The following is a 22,671-nucleotide window of genomic DNA, read 5'->3' on the forward strand; positions in this document are numbered from 1 at the left end:
TATTCGCCGGTAAAACTGTAGATTTTGATTCCCCACCAGACCCATGTCGTCAGAAGGCGCGACATCCCCAGGACACCTCCGAACGGGGAGACAAACTACGAGAATGCCGAAAACCATAAAATAAATAAGCACAGGAACCCCTGTCCTGCAAATCGCAACACTCCACACATAAACCCTCAAAATGTCATCTCGTCGACCAATCTACTACAACCCCGCAGCCGCAAACGAGCGCATCAACTCCCCACGAATTGAAGGCTTGAAGTCCTTTCACCAATCCTTCCCAAACTACGCACCAACACCACTAGTCCAACTCCCAGAACTAGCAGTCGAGCTTGGCGTTAGCCATGTCCTCGTCAAAGACGAGAGTAACCGCTTCGGACTACCATCTTTCAAAGTCCTAGGCGCGTCATGGGGATGTTTCCGCGCTGTTGCGGCCAAGCTGGGCTGTCCTGCTACTATCTCGCTCGAGGACCTTTCAACTCGAGCTAAGGCAGAGTCGATTGTCTTGACGACCGCCACTATGGGAAACCACGGCCGTGCAGTCGCGTTTATGGCCGGGCTTCTTGGGATTGAAGCTCGGATCTTTGTCCCTGAGTGTATGGACCAGGACACTAGGGACCTCATTGCTGGAGAGGGGGCGAGGATTGTTGTTGTGAAGGGGGATTATGACAAGGCTGTTCAAGGCGCTTTGGATGAATCACGTTTGAAGGAGGGTGCCCTTCTTATCCAGGATACTGCCTTTGAAGGGTATGAGGATGTGCCTTCTTGGATCGTGGAGGGGTATTCGACTATGTTGAGTGAGGTTCAGGATGGTCTTGCTGAGCTCGGTCTCACTGGTAGTGTGATGATTAGTCCTGCTGGTGTGGGAAGTCTTGCGCATGCCGTGGCTAGACATTGCAAGTCGCAGAGTACGCCGTTGTCCATGGTTGCTGTGGAACCTGACACCGCTGCTTGTTTGTCTGCTAGCTTGACTGCTGGTAAGATGGTTACTACTCAGAGCTCGGAGACTATCATGGATGGTATGGATTGTGGCACTGTTTCTTCTACTGCTTGGCCGGACCTGCAGCGACTGGTTGATGCGTGCATCAGTGTTTCTTCTTATGAAGCACACTGTGCCGTGCAGTATCTGACATCCAATTCTGTGGCTGCCGGTCCTTGTGGAGGTGCTTCATTGGCTGCACTTCGCCATCTGGCCAAGGAGGGATCTTCGCATTTAAATAAGGACTCCGTCGTGGTCCTTCTCAGCACCGAAGGACCACGTAAATATTCCACTCCGAGAGATGTTTCTGTCGAGGACGCTGTGGGATTGACCCAAACGCTCACCCAGATCAACTCCTCCAACCCAACACTGTCTGTCACGGATGGAGTAGGCGAAACTGAAATCGCAAACTGGCTTGCCTCCTGGTTTGCACACCGTGATATTGAATACCACTGGATCGAAAAGGTCACAGGACGGCCATCCATCGTTGGTGTCCTGCGCGGTAGTGGAGGAGGCAAATCTCTCATGTTCAACGGCCACACAGACACAGTCAGCTTGTCCAGCTACGAGGCGGATCCCCTATCAGGCTCTATCCAAACCAAAGATGGGAAGCAAGTCCTTGTTGGAAGAGGATGCTTAGACATGAAGGGCGGATTGGCCGCAGGGCTAGCAGCACTTGCAGCAACAAAGGCCAGTGGCCGTATCCCTCGCGGTGATGTCATCGTCGCTGCCGTCTCAGATGAAGAGGATGCTTCCCAAGGAACCCAAGATGTGATCGAAGCCGGCTGGCGCGCCGATGCCGCCGTTCTCCCGGAACCAACTCAAGGTGGCATTATCACTGCCCACAAGGGCTTCGTGTGGGTTGAGGTTGATATCCTGGGAGTTGCCGCGCACGGCTCGGACCCCTCAGCTGGAGAAGATGCGATTCTGTATGCCGGATCATTCCTCCAGGCATTGGAGAAATACCAGTCCCACCTCCCGGTGGATGAAGCTCTCGGACAGGCATCGCTGCATTGTGGCTTGATTCGTGGTGGCGAGGAACCATCCTCATACCCCGATAAGTGCACTATCACAGTTGAGTTCCGCACCGTGCCCGCTCAAACTGAGGAATCTATCTTGGGGGACATGAGCCAATTGTTGAAGGGGATTGCTCAGCAGAATGCTCGTTTCAGATACGCCCAGCCTCGCATTACCATGTCGCGTCCTACGCAGAAGGTCGCTGTTGATCATCCCTTCGTGCAGCAGACTGTTACTACTGCGTTTTCTGTGTTGGGAAGCGAGCCTGTTGTAAAGAGTGGGCCGTTTTGGACTGATGCGGCTTTGCTTGGTGCTGTTGGTGTTCCGTCTATTGTGTGGGGTCCTGCTGGGGAGGGTTTGCATGCTAAAGAGGAGTGGGTTGAAGTTGAGAGTCTTGGACAGTTTGAGAAGGTTTTCACGCAGTTGGTACAGGACTTTTGTTATTAAGACCTTTGTATATGTATATGCGGACAAATGAACTCAGTTGAATGGAATCGCAATTGCGTTGTTACATATCTCTAGTGGATTTCGATGATAAATAGCAGGCTCACGTCATTAGAACCTATGTAAAGTAAGGACTGCTTTCTAGCTGGCATAGGACTTGGCGGGCCCTATCAGTCTCCGGGAGATTTGGCAGAGCTTCGTGCTCAACGCGCTACGGACAAGGCGTTAGACGCTACAAGGAGGGGAGTCATGTATTTACATCTATAGGTGTTTGGTTTTGCTTGCTCTCTAGTTAATGAACGAATGAAGCTATCTTACTTCCAACGACACCTAACCGGATGTGGAGTTTTGTAGTAGACGATTGTAGAGAGGATGTTGTGTATGGCCACGGAAGAGATCTTTATCGGCACGGGACTTGATCGACATCCAGACACCTTTGCCTTCCGTCACCATCCCACTTTCCACCTTTGTCTACACCTCGCGACTTTTTCAACTATAATCTGTGAGCTGGCACAGAATATCCATAATGTCCGAAGAATCACCCGCTCAACGATCCGCCCGACTGCGGCGCGAGCGGCGAGAGGCCAAGATCAAGGAAGGAGGGTCAGCACGCCTGGACAAGATCACCAGTTTGAGCGGACGCACTCCGCAATCTGGTACGAAACGAAGAGCTCCATTCTTTCCGCGCTATGCTCTGAAGCACCCCTCAATAGCAAAGCACACATGCCACCACGACACGAGCTAACAGAAGCCCCAAAACAGAACGCGAAGATGCCTCACCATCCCCCCAACGCTCAATCAGCGCATCACCATCTCCAGCACCCCCAATGCCCCAATTCCGCCCCTCGCCATCCCCCCAGTCAGAAATGCAATCCCCAGAGGCCCAGCGCGCCCAACAAGAAGCCTTCCTCGCCATGCTCCAACAATCCGCCTCCGGCCAAGCCCAAGGCCAACAACCCGACAGCCAAGCCCAAGCCCTGCAAGCACAGCAAGACGCCTTCCGCGCAATGCTGAGACAATCGGCACCAGAACAAGGACAGAGCCAAGGCCTACAATCTGACGACGCCGAAGACCCAGCCATCAAACTTCTGAGCTCCCTCCTGGGCGCGATGCCCGGTGGTGATCCCAACGCCCCGCCCGGTGCTACACCCTCCGACGCAGGCGCGCCACCAGGCCCTGGATCCTCGCTTGCCGCTATGGCGACCATGGCTGGCGTACCGCCCTTCCTGGCTAATATGCTTGGTGGAGCTCCTGCGCCGACTGAGGCGGAACAGAAGAGTACTCGGATATGGAAGACGTTGCATACTGTCTTTGCATTGGCTGTTTCCTTTTACTTGCTTTTCCTTATTGGGACTTCGGTTTCACTGTTTGGCAGTCCCCCGCCGAAGCCTGCGACGGCTCAGAATCCATTTGCGATTTTCGTTACGGGGGAATTGCTCTTGACTGGGGGAAAGGTGTTGTTTGGTGGGAAATCGGGTGGGATGGGGATGGCTGTGCAGCTTTCTAAGGATGTTATTCGTGATGGGAAATTGCTGCTGTTTGTTTTGGGGCTTGCGTCTTGGTATCATCCTGAATGGCAGGCTTCAGCATCGGCATAGTAGGACACTAGGTCCGAATAGTTTACTTTCTATGCGATATGAGCATTTCAATGGCATGTATTCTGTGATTCATGATTTCATCATTCGTATCTACAAGTTACTTATAACTTTTCTTCATCCACGTTAAGCAGATGAATCCACCGCACGTTCAAAAGGCAGTATTGCATTCCTTAGAACACCCATAGCCGATGAATCGAGCCCCCAATCCCCTTCCCACTGATGCATCCGAAAGCCGTTCTTGAAATGATCAGCCAGATGATCTACCCGAGCTGTCCAGGTAGAAAGATGAGACCCGCAGAATCCACAGCTACTTTTGACATTGGCGCCTGAACCGCGCCAGGCGTCGAGGTCAGATACCGGTGTTTTCGTGCAACTGTGGAATTTGCGAAGATGTTGCCAGAGATAATCCTTCCGACTAAATGACCGCTCGCCAACGGGTTTGTCGGCACAGATGTGGAATTCATGTTCCTCCATATGGGTAGGCACTGGGAATAGGACATCGCAGAAGGGACATTCGGAAGGTTGGAGATCAAAGTATTGTTGGAGTTCCGTTAGGTTCGGAGTACAGACCCAGGAGTCGAGAGTTATATGAACGCTTTTCTCATGCCGAGTCCAATCGTGCTTTTTCTTAAAAGAACGTGTGCAGAATGTGCATTGGTAAACATGATTCTCAGACCCGCCCCGTGACCGTCCTCGGATACGTCTGGGTTTGCTTTGTTTCGGGAGAAGGGGGAATGGTAAGCTTGTATCCCCAGATGAATGATAACTCCACGCCGAAGAGGCACTGTCGGAAGACTCCGATGCCCTGCTCCCAATACTTGAGACAGAAGACGCCAGATGTGAAGAGCTTTCGTCGAAGTCGAGGAAATCCATCGCAGAGCTGTCAAGCTTGAATGGATCAATGGTTCCGTCTGATTCTATCGAGCCAGATGCGATGGCGTTTTGAATCGCTGCTTGGGGGACGGGTTCGTCTTCTGGTGGGGATGCCTGCCACCGTTCCATTGGGGTCATGTCGGGTAAGGTGCTGGTTATCATGGGAGAGCCCGCGCGGGTACGAGACCTCGAGCTTAATCCCGATGACTGGATCTTCTGTTTCTGGCGTCGACGGGCATTCGCGAACCATGTTGATATACGCTTTTGAGAAAAGCCTGTGTCCGCTGACAGTTGGATCTTTTGCGCGTCCGTTGGGTAGGGATGTTCTTGGTTTTGATAGAACCACTCTCGGAGGACTCGAGCTCCCTTTCGAATGAATTGCTTGGGTTCTCTTCTACCATCTTCGTCGTTGAGATTAGTGACGGAGGATATGTTTCCATCTTCTGGGACGCCGTGTAGATGTCCTAGAACTGGGGTCATGGTCTCAAAGCCCGCTGGGAAGCGTTTCTCTCCTTTGGCAAGACTGCATTCCCTGAATAGAGCAACGCAGCTTGAACATGATGTCTTTGGGTTCGGGTTGGCATCTGTGGTCCGGATGATTAAACATTGTAGTCGGTGTCTGCGACAATGGTTGCAGGGGACCCGGGGACGGTATGCTCCGTGTAGCCACTGCGAGACATTGTTGAGGTTTGGCTGCGGCAGATATTGATCCACGCAATCTGTCGGTAGAGGTGAAGCAGAGTTGGCTATAACACCCGAGGGTTGTAGTTCACCGTGACCTTGAGGCTCAAGTTGTCGATCAGGTGTTGATAGATGATGTGACTCATGACTTATCCACTGTTCCCATCCCAGATCACTGGCATCTGAGGAACGGAGATAAAAGTCATTAAGAGCGTCGGGCTCAAAGACTGAATCATCTGGCAGCCATGGATCTGGCTCAGCTGTATGTAGGATGTCTCCTAGTCCCAAATCCGAGGCAGAATGTGGCAACGGCGGCCATGTTGGAGAGTCGATGGGTTGCTGTGGATTCATGCCATATAGATATGAGCGGAGTCACCAGACAGTGTGCTGTGAGTCCACTCCTTGAAATAGATGTATAGAATCAAGCCGAGAATCTACTGAGCCTGTGAGCTTGCCTTCATTTCAGATATCGGGGATCGTGGGTCTTCGAACTAGTCTACATCTGGTTAGTTGTATATTGCACCTTCCACAGACATTGCTTAATAATGGAGACTAGTCATGTGACTAGGAGGATCACCGCTGCCCACTTGGGCAGGTCAGTATTTGCTTGGCAATCCATCTCAAGGCCCGCTTTTTCAGACCAGCATGAACTCAGAGATAACTTGGCACTTTCTATACAGAATGACACATTATACTTGCTATCTACCCCGAGACCACTTTGCTTTTTCTGGACATGGCATGATGCATGCAGGCTGTTTCAGCATTCTTATCAAGTACACGTTTGCCAAGTCTTTACTCACATGCACTATGGAGTACATGGAGGCCGGAGTCTCAAGATGTTCGAAAATGTTTAGGAGGTTGAACTATATCCTTCACGTCACTTGATATAACACTCAACGCCCGTGGATCGTACTGAATATTCCCTGGGCGTAGAATTTGTATAACCATGGTGTCGGCATGAAAAATCTAAACAGCGATACTCGAAACGGCGCCGGGAAGTCTCAAGATCAAACCAGACCCTCTGCCAGCTTGCCCTGGCAAGATCGAGCCAGATCATGAGTCTTGATGCTGATAGGACACAACTAAGGCCCTAAAGATCTTCCTTGCCTAGCCACAGCTTATCATCATTAAGGTTATCTCATGTCAAAAAGATTAAAAATCATCACGTGTCACGCGGAAACTAAAACCAAACAGGAAGGATCGAAGTTCTAGAAGAACCGTGGAAAAACCAACTGTCATGCATGACGGCACGGGGCGAGCACGAAAGTCAATAAGAAGACGCGTGCGTGGTGCAACTTCAGTAGCACAATACTCTGCTCCATACAAGAGGAAAATATTAGCGCCGTCGTTATGGAGCACTGGTGCCTAAATTAGCTGGTGGACTCGCCGGAGTTCACTCTCAACTCCCCAGTCTAGGTGGGGCTCGTTTGAGTTGCCACCCCTGCATGGCCGGTGAAGGCAAAAATTTTAAGTTGGGGCGTGGACGCCGAGCCGAAACCCGAAGCCCGGTGAAGAAACTGCAGACATGGCGTATAATATAACGTGTGTACAACGGTGATTTTATGAGGTTTCCCCAGATAAAAACAATAAATAAATAGATTAACCAAAAGCGGCGATCAGTAAGTGTCATGATCATTACTACAATTAGGTTTGGAAGTTGGGGAACGTTACAGTCGGGCAGTTTCTATCACCAATTTTAATGAGTCAGCAGGGCAATACTCCACTCTGATTGGTCATTATGCCGGAGTCGGACCGAAGTATACCGGCCATTGGACCAGGTTGAGTCCGCATCGGGTTTTCTGTGGGCTCATGGTGGATCGATATGCCCATGGGGCAAAATCGGCACGCGAACAATAAGATGGCCAGATTCCCCTCTGGTCCTTTCTTCCCTCGTGGAATACTTCTTTTGATTCCCCGTCTCCTCAACTCTCTCACCTCTTACCTCTGCTCTTCAACAAGTCAGACAGCATGGAGGTTACACCGGCACCACCTGCCTACGAGCAGGACAAGATTGCTGACAGGATCGACCAGCCTCAATTCGAGGAGGAAGGTCAGCTGAAGGGCGAGGTCCACGATGCCTTTGGTAACGAGGAGTACGCTGAGATCAAGTATAAAACCTTGAAGTGGTGGTATGTATCAACTCTGACTCGATTGTCTGCTGGAGATGATTCTGACGCGTGATCACAGGCAATGCGGTCTGCTCATGATTTGTGAGTCAGTGTCGCTGGGTGTGTTGTCACTGCCCTCGGCTGTCGCTACCCTGGGCCTCGTCCCCGGTATTATCCTGATTGTTGGCCTGGGTCTTCTCGCTACATATACCGGATACAACATCGGCCTTTTCCGTGAACGGTACCCTCACATCCAGAACCTCGGTGATGCTGGCGAGATTCTGCTGGGCAAGTTCGGCCGCGAGCTCTTCGGTATTGGCCAATTCCTTTTCTGCATCTTCGTCATGGGCAGCCACATCCTCACATTCCGCGTCATGATGAACACCATCACCAACCACGGCACCTGCTCTATTGTCTTCAGTGTCGTCGGCATGGTCCTGTCGCTTCTCCTCTCCATTCCCCGTACCATGAAGGGTATGACCTGGATCTCCTTCGCCTCGTTCCTTAGTATCTTCAGCGCTGTCATGATCACCATGATATCCGTGGGTGTCGAAAGCCATCCTGGCCGCATAATTCAGGCTACCGTCGAGAACGACCTTTACACTGCCTTCCAAGCCGTCTCGAACATCGTGTTCGCCTACTGTGCTCACGTCGCCTTCTTCGGTCTGATCGCCGAGATGGAATCTCCCCAAGACTTCAAGAAGTCCCTGTTCATGCTCCAGAGCTTCGAAATCTGCCTCTACCTCACCGCCGCCGTGGTCATCTACTACTATGTCGGCACAGACGTCCACTCGCCCGCCCTGACCTCCGCTGGACCCCTGATGAGCAAGGTCGCCTACGGCATCGCCATCCCCACCATTGTCGGCGCCGGTGTCGTCAACGGCCACATCGGTCTAAAGTACATCTACTTCCGCCTCGGCTCCAAGTCCGGCCTGATCCACCAAAGCAACTGGCGCTCCATCGGTCTGTGGATCGGCCTGGGAGTCTCCTGCTGGGTTGTTGCCTGGATCATCTCCGAAGCCATTCCCGTCTTCAGTGATTTGAACGGCTTGATCAGTGCTCTGTTCGCGAGTTGGTTCTCTTACGGTCTGTCCGGTATCTACTGGCTGCACCTGAACTACGGCGAGTGGTTTGCTTCTCCCCGCAAGATCGCCCTCACCGTCTTGAACATTGCTATTGCTCTGTTCGGTCTGATTCTTTGTGTCCTTGGCCTGTATGCTTCTGGTACTGCTATCCACAACGATACCAGTAACGCCAGTTTCACTTGTGCCAACACCGACACCTAGTCGCTTTGATTATCGGTTGTTTCTTTTTTTTCATGTTTCACTAGCATGTTTTACTAGCATTGTACATAATTGCATATAGACTATGCCAGGGCGCACTGGTTGGCTCTACAATATAACGAATATCAATAAATATCTTAACCAACATTCTTCATTCATGCTCGTTATCTTTAATGAAATAGGACAAGCTGTCAGGCTTGAGCGTTTATAACTCGCCTACCGCACGAAAGGACCACGGCATGTGCCCATCGGGGCGGTGGTATTGCCCGCAGGCGCTACAAATATTTACTTGCAAAACAAAGAACAAAGGATGCTCGGCACAGGGACCATCTACTCCTTTCTAGGGGTGTTCGCATACTCTTTCGTTTTCAGCCTCATCATTATGTAGTCTAAAGGTACCTATGGCCTACGGCTATAATTTTCCTTCCTCGTACACCCCAAGCAGGAGAAAAGCTTCTCCTATTTCCGACACTTGATAATGCCCAGCACCACACCCGCAACCACGACTGGGGAACTTTGACAGAGCATAAATTATTACAACGGGAGTCGAAGTTATTCTTTCCTTTCTTATATTCATACAACAGGGGTCGCGGCCCAGATGTGGTGCCGCCGCCAGTCATTCTCTCCCTCTTCTCACTTTCTACTCATACTGGAAGGCAATGCCCTCGAGGCGAACTGACAATTTGATCTCAAACGAAGTAATATGCCGCCTTTGATGATTTAAGAGAAAGGAAACACCTTTACCTCGCGTGTCTCGCTGCCCCTCTGGGCAGAAACTGTCCTTCGGTAAGTCACTATTACTATTTGAACCTTTCCACTAGAAGCTAACATTTCTACTTCAATTCAGCACCGCCCAAGCCCGTGTACACTTTATGGAAACACATCCAATCTCTTCGGAGAGTACACCCGAGACGAAACACGTGAATGGGGGTGGATAATGTGGGATGCGGCCCAATTCGAGAACACCCAGCGCACGGAAGAGCACATGAACGCTTTAGAAATCTGGGGCGATCCAAGGGAGAACCATGAGGACTGGGTAGTTACGTGACATAGCGTCGACACCTGACGCAGATTGCAAGATAACTGTTAAGCTTGATAGTGAACGTGGGAAATAGCTACATTATCTTAATCAACCTGTCGGCTCTTCTAAGATTACAGTACTATGTAAGAATGATAGACATTTGGTGATGATGAACTGGCATCCATCATGGATGGCTGGGGACTGGATATAGCATATCGCACCGAGCACAAACCACCACGTAGTCATGACCTGTACTCCGATGGCTTGTTCCGCTCCGGTAGGTGCCAACCAATCTATGCAACGTAGATTCATGCAGAGTCAATATATTCAAAGAAGTCAATAATGTTCAAGTCACGGTGGGAGATACGAGTGCGAGATTTCACATGTAAGCGGGGGTACAAAACGCTTCATGCAGGTCAGACATACAAATACTATTTGTCCTCCCACGTCAGTAGACCCTTCAGCGTTTTTTCCTGCACTCAAAAGTCTGTCCCTTGATCATAGTGAATATGCCTTGTCCCTACTGTAAGAGAATCTACTGCGAGTGCGGTTCTGATTCCAGTGATTCCTCTGGTGACGAGTGCCCCGATGAATAAAGATGTGATTGGTTGCAAGACTGCTCGAGATTGAGGTACATACCCTTCTTTATTCATTTTGCTTTGATTTGTTTTCGGTTTCGCAATTTGTGTGCGTGGAGCTGAGAAATCTCAAGAACCCATAACCGCAATGTATCTCCGACTCTAACTGGAACTCCCCACGACGAAGAACGCATGTCAGAACCGACTTTATGAAAGGCTTTGTCGTTATTGAATGTATGCTATAATGCTATAATGAACCTTTCGAGTACGACTACTGCGTGGGTTAAGAACAAGACCAAAATATATTTCAATGCTCTCCAGAAATTACAATCCATCGAGGCCAAATATATATTTTGCAATTTGATCCAAAGAATTATAACACAGCACGACACCCCAATCAATATGTGATCGTCACATTCTTGTTCAAATACTTTGCATCCATCTGCAGGACAAGATTCTCGGCCAGCCATCTCCCCGCATCCTCCCTGGAGATAGTATAGCCAGTAACCTTAGACTCAACACCCGCCTTGGGATCCTCAATACCAACACGAATAGACTTAGTAGACTCCCCATCAACCAAGTGACTAGCACGCAAGATGGTAAAGGACTCCCCACTCTGCGCGAATCGGTCCTCCATGACCACCTTGTCAGCGCCCGGAACCCGGACGAACAGAGCGTAAACGGGAATCATGATAAGAGGGATATCACGACCAAACCGGGAGAAGCCGGCTGTGCCGCACGCAATGATATGCGGGCTGCCGGTGATGCCATTCCTTCGAAGCCCGGCGAGAGAGTCGAGGATGGTGGCTGCACCTTTTTTGCAGACATCTGGGTCGTCGACGCCAAGACCAGAGGGTTTGGCGCCGATGGTGGTCACAATAACATCAACGATGGTGCCAGCTTCGGTTTGGAGGCACTTGGATACAGCCACGACATCGTGTGCATTTCCCCCAATGATTTTGAGGTTTGGCTTTGACTCTGTTGGGAGGATGGCTGTGAGTTTTGAGGGATTGCGGCAGAGCGCGATGCACTGATGTCCAGCAGCGAGGGTGTGCTTCAGGGCGGACAGCCCGACGCCAGTGCTGGCGCCTAAGAAAGCGACGACTTTAATGTTGGAAGTCATTGTCTTGGGTGGCTTGTGGGTGCTCAGGTAAGGGGGATGTACGTTAAAATCAGCAATGAGAAGCTTGTGAGGAATATTGTATTGAAAGATATTGCAGATGTTAGCTAGAGGATAATCAAGTCCTCAAGACTGGATTGCGGTGCCTTTAATACACAACTTGGCTGGCGTGAGGTCAGATCTCAACAGCGACACAATACCGAAGGGCGCGAATGTCCACCACAGTGACCATCTTGGCTGACAACGCAGTCAGCATCTCTCGCTCGTTTCTCGCTCAACGAATGGGGGCTAAACCTGGTCAATGGCAAGGAGGCGGAAATGGGCATCTCTCGTTGGTTGTGGTGCCCGCTATCCCCGATCCAGACCGTCAACCGTTCACGCTCCAAGTCAGCGTTCTGCCAGATTGCAAGGCTACAGGAGAATGCCACCGGAATTAATCGCGCTCTGAAGAAGCTTAGCCAAGCCTCCTGCCAGGATGTCACAAGGGATGCCCAAGACCGGGGTCGAGGAGAGTCCCGGCGCGTTCGCGTCGGCCTCGGACGCCGAGAAAAGCGCGAGATTGGACGCCTCAGGCCGCAATGAAGCTACACCAAAGGCACGCAGCTGTGTGGTATGCCGAAGTCGCAAGGTCCGCTGTGACAAGCGGGCGCCATGCTCAAACTGCCGTCGGGCAAACATTGCGTGTGTCTTTCCCTCCACAGATCGCCCTCCGAGATGGGCGCGTCGCCTCGACCGTCTCAACAGCGCGTTATCCAACCCGCAGGCGTCACAGGAGGCCCGACCGATAGCTGATGGAGTGATGGAAAGACTGCGGACCTTGGAAAGCCTTGTCAAAGATCTCACCGGTCAGTTGGAGAAGGCTAAGTCGGCTGCTGGAGGGTTGTCTAGTGTTGGCTCTCCTGAGAGCTCTATGCATGATCGAGAACCCGGGCACCAGTCGCAGAGATTACCCGATAGCACAGGAGATATGCAGCAGAAGTTTGGAAGGCTGGTACTCCGGGATGCTGGTCGAAGCCGTTATATCAGCAGTGGCTTCTGGTCCCGGGTCAATGACGAGGTTGGTTTGGTTCACGCTTCCGCGGCCCGTGGACGACGAACTAATCTTCTCTGTAGATCGACGGCCTGAAAATGGATACCCAAAATTTACCTCTAGGAGGATCTGATACTTCGGATGATGAGGCATCGCCGGGGAACACCCCATCTACCCAGGAGCTTGAACAGACACCTTCAGACCGTCACGCATTCTTATTTGGTCACAACTTGACTTCTTATTCCCCTAATATCACAAATCTTCACCCGTTACCATCACAGATACCGTTCTTACTGGACGTGTTCGCTGAAAATGTGAATGTCATCCTCCAAATTGTTCACCTTCCCACCGTCAAGGCGATGGTTCGTGATTGGCGCAGCCGTGAAATGAAGGGACTCACACCAGCCAACGAAGCATTAATGTTCTCCATCTACTATGCTGCCGTAACATCCATGGAAGAAGATGATGTACGTATTCTATTTAGGGGTTATGGTTGGGCCGAGCACGGACAAATGAAACTTACCTCTGATTGCATTTAGATCATGATGAACTTCGGAGTCCCCAAAGCTGAACTGAATCTTAAATACCGCCAAGGTCTTGAGCATGCTCTTGCCAGAGCCGATTTCCTCAATGTGCCTGACCTAGTATTGGTTCAAGCATTCGCCATCTTTCTTGGTCTTGTTCGCCGGCATGACAGTCCAAGGTTTGTATGGATGATGACTGGGCTAGCTATTCGAATGGGGCAAGCCCTGGGACTACACCGTGATGGATCAAATTTCGCACATTTGACCCCTTACGAAGTTGAAATGAGAAGAAGAATATGGTGGGTGTTGTGCCTTCTGGATGTTAGAGCATCCGAAAACCAAGGCTCGGACTATACCATCACAAGTTCTAGTTTCGACACCAAACTGCCAATGAACATCAATGACACAGACATTGATCCGGGCTCGACGAAGGTTCCCCAAGAGCACGATGGCCTGACAGACATGTCGGTCGCACGCGTCACTTTTGGAATGTGCCAGGTCACAATGCAGATGATGTCCCACGGCTTCAAGGACAAGACACCGAGTCTGGAGGAACAGAGTCGCTCCTTGAACCAAATTTACGAGACCCTGGAGCAAAATTTCCTCCAATACTCAACCGAATCTGGAAGCATTACATATTGGGTTGTCGTTATTGTCGCGCGCCTGGTTATGGCAAAGATGGCCTTGCTGATCTACCTGCCTCTGCTATTTTCTACTGCCAATAATGAATTTTCCGAAGAGCTCCGAACGAAACTGCTGATATCAGCAATTGAAGTCGCCGAATACAATCATGCTCTGAACAGCGAAAATGCATGTCGCCATTGGCGGTGGGCGTTCCAGACCTATACACATTGGTACTCCATTGTCTACATGATGATTGAGATCTCGCGGCGCCCATGGTCTCCAATCTCCGAGAGAGCTTGGGTGGCCCTTCACAGTGCCTGGCTTATCCCCACTCAATCTCGTATGGACAAAAGCCTCCGAATCTGGGTCCCGCTGCGAAAACTTATGAACAAAGCAAGACAACACCGGGGTATGGAGCTTGAACGCTTGAGAAGCGACCTTAGAGCTGCCGAACAGCTAGTGACGGAGTACCAACATCTACCATTGCCATCGAGCACCGGGCCATTTCCACCCGGTTCCAACTCAGCAGGTGTCTTCCTTGAGCGATGGCGCCATATGGTATCAAATACGGATGAAGGGCTCGAATCAGGAGTACCGATTCATTCCGCGAACGCGACCCAAACAACCTTGGTGCCTTCTGCCGCTGCTCAACAGGCGAATTTTAGCCCAGGGTTTACCATTGAGCCGGAGTGTCTTGCTACTAGAGCCTACTACCCTGAACAAAATGTGCCAGCTAACACGATTCATGGACTCAACTCAGGCCTGCTCCCAGGTCCAAGTGTCGAGGTTGGGACGGAGGAGCCTACTGTCTCGACGCATAGCACATTTACACTGCCCGCACAAGTTGCAGCGGGTACTGAGCAAGACATTGCTTCCTGGCTGTGGACTGATGGATATGCACTTACCGAGTTTGAGAATCTCCCCGCAGAAAAGATTGATATGAACATGGACATTGACGGAGAAGTAAACTGGTACAACTGGGTTGAATCTGCGAAGGTAATGGAGTTGGATGGAGAACATGGTCGTGGCTAGTAAAGTACACCACCAGGCCTGCTTGTTTCGACCTACTTAGACACGTATGTGTAGTGTCGGCCCCGTCGATCATACTCGGGGCAAACATCGCCAAGCATCAAAACATGCGTCATGCTCAACCAGGGAACTGCAAAGCCTTATCTATATCGGGCCGACCCACGTGGGGGCCCCGCTCCAGGCGAATAGGGTTTTGTCAAGGTCGCACAGCCATTCTTTTCTGCAGCTCAAACATGACTTCAAAAACAGAATCCAGTTTATTTTGATCAAGGCTGGGTCTGCTAAAGGCTATAATTGTTCCCGCGTCAGACGCCACTAACCACGGATTGGTCATGCACTCCTGAATATGCAAGCCGGCGCCTGAAAAAGGCAATGATTGGTCCCTCGATCCGGTATGGCGTGCTTTTTCCCGTATCAGCTCAAAATGGCCCCCATACGACAAATTATAGCACGGCGCTAGGCAGGAAGGTGTCAATGCATCGGCTCAGAAGTTTAGTCAGCACGACAGGGAGGCTTACCTTTTTCTGCACCTATTCCGAGCTGTCCCCTGGGACATTTCAAGTAGCTTTGGGGGTTCTCGAAATCGTCAAAGAGGTGAGATTCTTGGGATTTGTCCCTGGGCATTATCATGGAGATGAGACGGGGAACAACTCAGCTTATTTCCCTGACCGGGGTAGCCATTTTGGTTTGTGTTTGGTATCTGCATAAACGTCAATTGCCGCGTGGGAGCACGCACAGGGATCTCCAACCAAAGATATCAGCGGAAAAGAAACCGGTATGGTAGATGTCAATTCGTAATTGGCGCCCCTTCTGTCTGACCTTCGCACAGAAAGTTGAAAACCGACCTGCATTGGACATTCTTTATCCGAACTCGGATAACCCCAGTACTGAGGATGCAGAAATTGAGTATGTTTTTCAATACAACTAATCATGTTCCTATTATGCTAATAGGTTCTGAAGCATCGTAGCTGTTCATGGCCTTGGCTCCAATGTGGATTGGTCATGGACCTGGAAAGATGATACACAGCTGGTGAACGGCAAGCCACGCCTCGTGAACTGGTTGAGTGACAGTAACATGTTACCAAATAAAGTGCCTAGGGCACGAGTCCTAGCCTACAACTATGAGTCAAGATGGCATCTTAATGCTGCCACGACCCGGCTCCAGGTCTGCGGTAAACACCTGGCAGACGCAATTCATGAGTTCCGTGAAGACTGTAGCGATAGACCGCTCATATTTGTCGGACACAGTCTGGGTGGGAACGTTATTCAACACGTAAGTGGAATTGACGCTGTGATTGAAATATCTGCTAATAATATTCGCACCTGGCTAGGCTCTTCTGTACGCAGAGACTGAACAAAAGTTGAAATACTTAGTTGAGCTCACAGTTGGCCTTATATTCTTGGGCTGTCCCTTTAAAGGCTCAAAGATACAACAGTTGGCAACTGTAGTCATCCAGTCTTTGAAGGTGGCCGGCGCTGACGAGGGCATAAATGGATACCTAGGATATGGTAGCACCGTTCTGTTAGACAAGGTGGATAGCTTTCAACGACTCCTGGAAAGAAACTCAATCCCCTTCTGCGCTTTCATTGAGCAAAGGAAGACAGATTATGGGAACAAGATTTATATCCCAGGACTTATCAAGGATTTGGTACGGTTTCGATACAGTTGTCACTCCCGCTCAACAAAAGCTAATTGGACGAAAGGTTGTGAACGAAGAGTCTGCCGGCGCGTTAGGTCCTCACAAAGTTCACTTGAACACGGATCATTTCAAAATCAACAAGTACTCTGGCCCGCAGGACCGTTCATTCTTGAGTGTATCAGCGAAGATCAGCGAAATGTACAAAGGCTGGAGACCACTGATTGCAAGCAGAATGTCTGGAACTCAATCTGGCGTGCAGAGAAAGCTGAAGTTCAACAAAGACCGGCACGAAGGCATCGTTAATTTCTTGGCAAAGTTCGACTTTTCGGCGCGGTATAGCGATGTCTTTCTCACCAGACACAAGAATACCGGCCAGTGGATCTTGGAGACCGAAAGCTTTCAGCAATGGCTGTCAACCGCCGGAAAAACACTTTGGTGTCCCGGAATCCCCGGAGCAGGAAAGACCACCCTTTTCGCGATTGCAGTCAATCATCTCCAAGAAAGATTCCATAAAAAGGAAGATGCAATTCTTTTTGCCTTTTGTGACTACAAAGACCGATCGAACCAAACCGCACACAACATCTTGCTCTCTCTGTGGAGGCAATTGATGCAAAATCGCATCCTGACCGAGGCTGAATGTGAACGACTCGAGACTACGTATGTGAAAAGAGCCGTTCTCCCAACAACTGACACGGTCTTGAACATGCTATCAGACGAATTGAGCAAGTATTCCCGGATTTTCATCTTATTAGATGCCTTGGATGAACTCAAGACCGAAACACGCGATGAATTGCTCTATCTGATTTCAAACCTACCCAAAAACAAAAACTTGTTGGTTACGTCCCGCGTTCCAAAGGATAAAACGTCTCCTTTTAGTGATGTTCCTCAATTGGAGATTCGAGCCAAGGAAACGGATCTCACAGAGTACATCGACGGTCGACTACAATCTAGCAGACTCGCCTCGAAGTTGATGCACAACAACAAGCTCAAACGTGAGATCAAGGATACGGTTATCAAGAAAGCATGTGGAATGTGAGTATCGTTTCTCCAAAACACCAAAGATTGATTCTAACAATATTTATCAGGTTTCTCCTTGTTAAGCTTCATCTTAATGCCCTGGCAGATCAGCATACCACGAAAGGTATCCAAGCTAGCCTGAAAAGTTTACCAGAAGGAGAGAATGCTATCTCGAAAACATACGAAGACGCCATCTCCCGTATCTATGATCAGCCACAGAAAGACCGGGAACTTGGCGAGATGATCGTTGTGTGGATCGCTCATGCCCAACGACCCTTAAGCCTGAAAGATTTACAATATGCTTTGACTCTACAGGAAGGAGATGATGAAATTGATCCCCATGACCTTATCCCCGGGGAGTTACTGACTTCAACCTGCGCTGGTCTTGTTACCATTGAGGATGTGTCAGGAAGAATCCAGTTTACCCACTCCACCGCGCAGGAATATCTCGACTCAATCAAATCTGCCAAGTTTCCCAGTGCCGATGTATACATTGCCAAGCGTTGCATTCAATACCTTTCATTGTCTATGTTCTGCACAGATACCAAAGGGATCCACACGACAGCCTTTTCAAACACTGTTGCCAAATACCCATTTCTGGAATACGCGGCACTTCACTGGGGACTACATGCGAAAAAGGCCGACGGCGACGAGGCCAAAGATACCGTTAAAAAGGCGGTGAACTCGTTTTTCAACCTCAAGCTGCAGTCTATCTTTGCGGTGCGCACACTGTTGTGCGGGATTGCCGGTGTCGACGGAGCTGAGATGGGAGACAGTCTGGCGAGGAATGAGCGATCCATCAAGCTGATCAATATTGTGGCCTATTTTGGGATGGACTTCCTGATTAAAGACCTAATAGTCAAAAGACCTGAAGTGATTGTCGAGTCTTTTGATGATTTTGTTGGAAATGTCTTACACTGGGCAGCCTTCGGCCAACATGACACGACACTGGAGTTGCTGTTGAACCAACCGTTCATATCTCAAATTTTGAATCAGAAGGGATATTCGTCCTTTACTCCGCTGCACATAGCTTTGGTTCACAGACGCGACATCTCGGCTGAAATCCTGTTGGATCATGGGGTCGATGTCACAGTTAGAGCCCATTTCGATCATACGCCCTTGCTAGTGGCAGCTTTAACTGGTAATGGAGCGATGATACCGAAAATCCTCTCCAAGGAGAAAGGAATCGAGACCTTGTTAGTCCAGGCACACGGAGGAACTACACCCTTCCGTGCCGCTGCAGGGTGGGGACACAAGGACGCCATGGTTGAGCTCTTGCGTGCGCTGGAGAACTATGAGCTAAGTCCGGAACTTAACGAGCTCAGGGACGACTTTGGAAGAAATCCACTTCACATGGCGGCGGAACACGGTTATTTGAACATTTGTGAGGTCCTTCTCAATTCAAAGTATGGACCTCAACTTGCTACCAGCGAGGATTACTGGGGTGCCCCTCCAGTGGCCTTGTCCATTCTTCACGGCCATGTACAGGTAACAGAAATGTTTCTTACCTGGGATGATGGAGCACTACTGGAAAGCGAAGATGGATTTGTTTCAGGGGCATTGTTAATGGCGGCTCGATGGGGACAGCCGTTAGTTGTCGACATGCTCTTGAACCGCCACCCTAAAAGTTTCTTAATGGACTTTCAGAAGCTCACAGTGCTCCATCATGCTGCTTATAGCGGCTCTTTGGAAACGGTGAAAATTATTCTCGGTCACCCCGAGGGACGAACTGTGCTGGAGGCGCGAGATAAAGCTGGAAATACACCGCTCATCGGAGCGTGCAGCAGAGGACTTGCTGAGATTGCGGAGTATCTCATTGCGAACGGCGCCATGATGGACGCCAAGAACGACAATGCAGAAACAGGTCTTCACCTTGCCTGCGAGGCAAATGTTCAACAGGTCATCAAACTTCTGCTCCAGTCTGGCGTTGATACCAACGCTGAAACATCAGATGGACGAACAGCATTCAGTGTTGCGATTGAGAATGATGCGTTAGAAGCGATCCAGTTACTCTTGAACGCAGGAGCTTCTGTTCCAGAAGGGGTCACCATCCCTGAGATACCCCCTTGGAGGAAGACTTCAATGGTTAAGGGATATGGAAATCATCCTGAGACGCCAAGGGACCAATTTGAAGCCTATTTCTATATCAAAAAGGCCACTTCTGGCAGACTATCCTCTTCATTGATCTCGCATATTTTCGATCTCGCTGAATACTGGCTAGTGAGCGAAACCGAGCGAGTTGAATCAAAGTGTGCCGAAAGGCAGCATGGTGACACGATGGTCTACTTGCGAAGCGCCCCGGTATTCGGAAACCTACACCACCCTGTGAGACGAATCGACTACGAGGTGATCAGCCACGACCAAGGTTACAGCGGTGATAGTCACCTGCATGGACAATACGATGGCTCTTATACATGGTTTGATGCGAGCCGTGAATGCAGCCCAGGCCCGTTCCAAGAAGTAGCCCGCCGAATCCCTGGACCGGAAGTTTTACGAAATGTTCACGCAAGATATGACTGGCATAAACATCGTGTGATCTGGTGCTCTACTACCGGCGAAAGATGTTTCCACGTGCGCAGAGATGAAGAAACACAGGAAGAGATTGAAGAGCCTGTTTCAACTGTTCGCTACGACCACAGGGTGCCAAAGCCTATGCCTCTCAAGTGGATCACCGAGATCAATCCCGGAGACCGACTTGTCATGAACGCTGTAGCTCAGTTTCCGGGGTGGGAGAATCACGTTCAGAGAGCCAAGGCTGTTATCTACACAAGCTGCCTCAGGGCCAGTGCGCACAGATGAGATTGAACCAATTGTATATCACTATGATGAGAGAATTTTTTGAATTATACGTTTTCAGTCAAGAATTCACGGTGCTCAGGTATTTTTTTTAAATATACGAGACATACTACCTCCGCATTATTTTGTCGTCGTGCCCTTTGACCCTTGGATAGACATCCTGATATGCGGCTGAACCCATCCATGCATCCAAATGACCCTTGCCAGCGCAATCGCGGTCGTCCAGTGTAATATTAGCCGTCGGACTCGTGCTGATGAATCAAGGCTGAATTCTAGCAACAGGAGAGCGTGCGAAGAACTTACCGGCGCGAGGCACCCGCAGAAATGGGTTTATTAACGCAAAATTCATTCGATTTTGGGCTACATGCGTGAAGCCCATGTCCGGAGCTGCCACTACTTTCAATGTATTCTGGCGAAATCCAGGTCCGACGAGATCTCAGCACCAGAAAGCTCTCTGGCTGGCGGCGATGGGGTCAATCGTGCTTTTGCTTTATTCACTAGGCCCGACAATCCTTGTGTTTACAAGACCATATCTGTGGGTCCAATTAACGACAGTATGTATATTCGCCTCATCGGTACCCCAGTCACTTACTCGCTGCATAGCTCCAAGTCGCCATAATTAGCCTATATATAAAATCTGTTAATGCTGATTTATATTGAAATGACATTTTATGACCATCTGATAATGTTACAGTACATTTGTAACTACTTCAGCTATTTACATATTCAATTCAGAGTGTATACCTAATTCAATATAAACAAGAAATTGATGAGATAATCATGAAGCTTATTTTAAACATTTCTTGTGGTGTTCCTATAGCTGCATATCTACTAGAATTTTCTACTTCTGTTATTCAAGGAGTAATAGAATTCTGAATTAATGTATTTGGATCACCATTAACAGGATACTCAATTAATCTCAATGAAGTATTAACATTATCATTATCATTAACTATGGTAACACTAGTTGGATTAAATTCAAAAGTATGTAATCTAGAATAAGTTGGTTCTACCCATTGGTTAAAACCACTTAATTGTAAACCAGTATCATTACGGAAACAATCCATAAAATCTTTTACCTCCTCATCTATAATGTTTATTACTAAATTTCTTGTATAAGTAATAAAATCATTATTAACCTCTTGAAATAAATACAACCTATAATCGTTAGTATTATCAGGTTCTCCACCTTCATCTGAACTACTACCATCGTCTGAACTCCCATCATAATATGAACATCAATCAGAACCAGAATAACTTACACTACTCTGAGACGTACTATTGTTGTCATACTTTCGATCCACCTCTCTCTCCTCGGTGGGGTCGGTATGCCCGCTGCTGACGAGCAGAACGCTTCACCGGGACCGGGATCAGCCAATCTTGCTTATAGTCTCCCACGTTTTAGCGTAAATTCTGCTAATGAATGCCAGGGCGACATGCTGTCCAAGAGGTCGTGGCCCTCGGCTGTGCGCCGTAGCCCACATTCGATTTGCCGGGTCTCCTCGCTGGCATCAGCGCGCTGATCCTCCTCCCGAAACCTCACGGGGAAGACCTATTTTGCGGGGTGGTAATCCTCAGCATTTTCATGACGGTGCGAGCTTGTCGGTTGGTCATGAGCTGCATCCCCGGCCAGTCGATCATTTTGGCCGCACAACACATGCCACGTAATATACTGGCCCGTCACAACAAGCCTTCGAGAGACATGTCAAGTGCCGGACTGTTTTGATCGCACAGCATATATTGCATGTCCTATCAGTCATTGATACTCCAAGCCTCAGCATTCTGTCAACCAGTGGCTCTTGTTTAACCTTAGGAACCTCAAGAGGATTCCAAACCCCCAAAGGGCGTCATATTGTCTTCTCATTATGGGGCAGACCACCAGATTCTCTCCCAGCCCGGAATGAAATGCACGCCATACCGAGCTATTGAAAAATTGACCTCTGTATCGAACTCCGGATAGGTTATGATCATCTAACGGCAGTCAAGAATAAGATCCTCTACGGCAGTCTGGAGCAGCTAGTCAGACACGGGTCAAGTTCTATCACACTCTTAGTGCTAGAGCCCGTGAAGTGAAGTAAACTGAAGTTATCGAAAAGTCTCTTGAAGCCCGGAAACCCAACCTTCTTTCTGTTTGTTCAATTGGGACCATGTTTAACTGGAACTTGCCGGGTCGATACCCGAATATTATATACCTACATACATATGTAGGTATAGTATAAATTATTGTATATAGATTGTATACCACCGAATCCATGGGTCAAGGCGAGATCCACCTTGGACTGGACGCGCTCAGTCGTCCTTTCAACTCA

General features: G+C 49.4%; 7 protein-coding genes across 7 annotated transcripts; 5 read left to right on the forward strand and 2 right to left on the reverse strand.

Annotated features, from left to right (window-relative positions):
- Positions 1–181: 181 nt before the first annotated feature.
- N7446_011125 (putative diaminopropionate ammonia-lyase) lies at positions 182–2,443 on the forward strand (the record flags this gene model as incomplete). The annotated part of the gene is made up of 1 exon (XM_058519867.1): positions 182–2,443. One exon carries the CDS (start codon positions 182–184, stop codon positions 2,441–2,443), a length of 2,262 nt encoding a protein of 753 aa, XP_058367391.1.
- A 523-nt stretch (positions 2,444–2,966) lies between these two features.
- On the forward strand, positions 2,967–4,038 carry N7446_011126 (uncharacterized protein; the record flags this gene model as incomplete). The annotated part of the gene is made up of 2 exons (XM_058519868.1): positions 2,967–3,096; positions 3,203–4,038. 2 exons carry the CDS (start codon positions 2,967–2,969, stop codon positions 4,036–4,038), a joined length of 966 nt encoding a protein of 321 aa, XP_058367392.1.
- Positions 4,039–4,161: 123 nt separating this feature from the next.
- N7446_011127 (uncharacterized protein) lies at positions 4,162–5,943 on the reverse strand (the record flags this gene model as incomplete). Its single annotated transcript, XM_058519869.1, has 1 exon — positions 4,162–5,943. One exon carries the CDS (start codon positions 5,941–5,943, stop codon positions 4,162–4,164), a length of 1,782 nt encoding a protein of 593 aa, XP_058367393.1.
- A 1,617-nt stretch (positions 5,944–7,560) lies between these two features.
- N7446_011128 (uncharacterized protein) lies at positions 7,561–8,986 on the forward strand (the record flags this gene model as incomplete). Its single annotated transcript, XM_058519870.1, has 2 exons — positions 7,561–7,721; positions 7,780–8,986. The coding sequence occupies 2 exons, from the start codon at positions 7,561–7,563 to the stop codon at positions 8,984–8,986; spliced, it is 1,368 nt and encodes a 455-aa protein (XP_058367394.1).
- A 1,993-nt stretch (positions 8,987–10,979) lies between these two features.
- N7446_011129 (NAD(P)-dependent oxidoreductase) lies at positions 10,980–11,705 on the reverse strand (the record flags this gene model as incomplete). Its single annotated transcript, XM_058519871.1, has 1 exon — positions 10,980–11,705. One exon carries the CDS (start codon positions 11,703–11,705, stop codon positions 10,980–10,982), a length of 726 nt encoding a protein of 241 aa, XP_058367395.1.
- Positions 11,706–12,189: 484 nt separating this feature from the next.
- Positions 12,190–14,912, forward strand: N7446_011130 (uncharacterized protein; the record flags this gene model as incomplete). Its single annotated transcript, XM_058519872.1, has 3 exons — positions 12,190–12,759; positions 12,816–13,199; positions 13,272–14,912. 3 exons carry the CDS (start codon positions 12,190–12,192, stop codon positions 14,910–14,912), a joined length of 2,595 nt encoding a protein of 864 aa, XP_058367396.1.
- A 625-nt stretch (positions 14,913–15,537) lies between these two features.
- On the forward strand, positions 15,538–20,365 carry N7446_011131 (uncharacterized protein; the record flags this gene model as incomplete). Its single annotated transcript, XM_058519873.1, has 6 exons — positions 15,538–15,684; positions 15,739–15,815; positions 15,870–16,182; positions 16,241–16,558; positions 16,614–17,581; positions 17,635–20,365. The coding sequence occupies 6 exons, from the start codon at positions 15,538–15,540 to the stop codon at positions 20,363–20,365; spliced, it is 4,554 nt and encodes a 1,517-aa protein (XP_058367397.1).
- Positions 20,366–22,671: the final 2,306 nt, after the last annotated feature.

This window comes from Penicillium canescens (genome assembly GCF_028828765.1).
Source record: "Penicillium canescens strain IBT 15451 chromosome Unknown utg000008l_segment0_segment0, whole genome shotgun sequence".
Classification (NCBI taxonomy): Eukaryota; Fungi; Ascomycota; class Eurotiomycetes; order Eurotiales; family Aspergillaceae; genus Penicillium; species Penicillium canescens.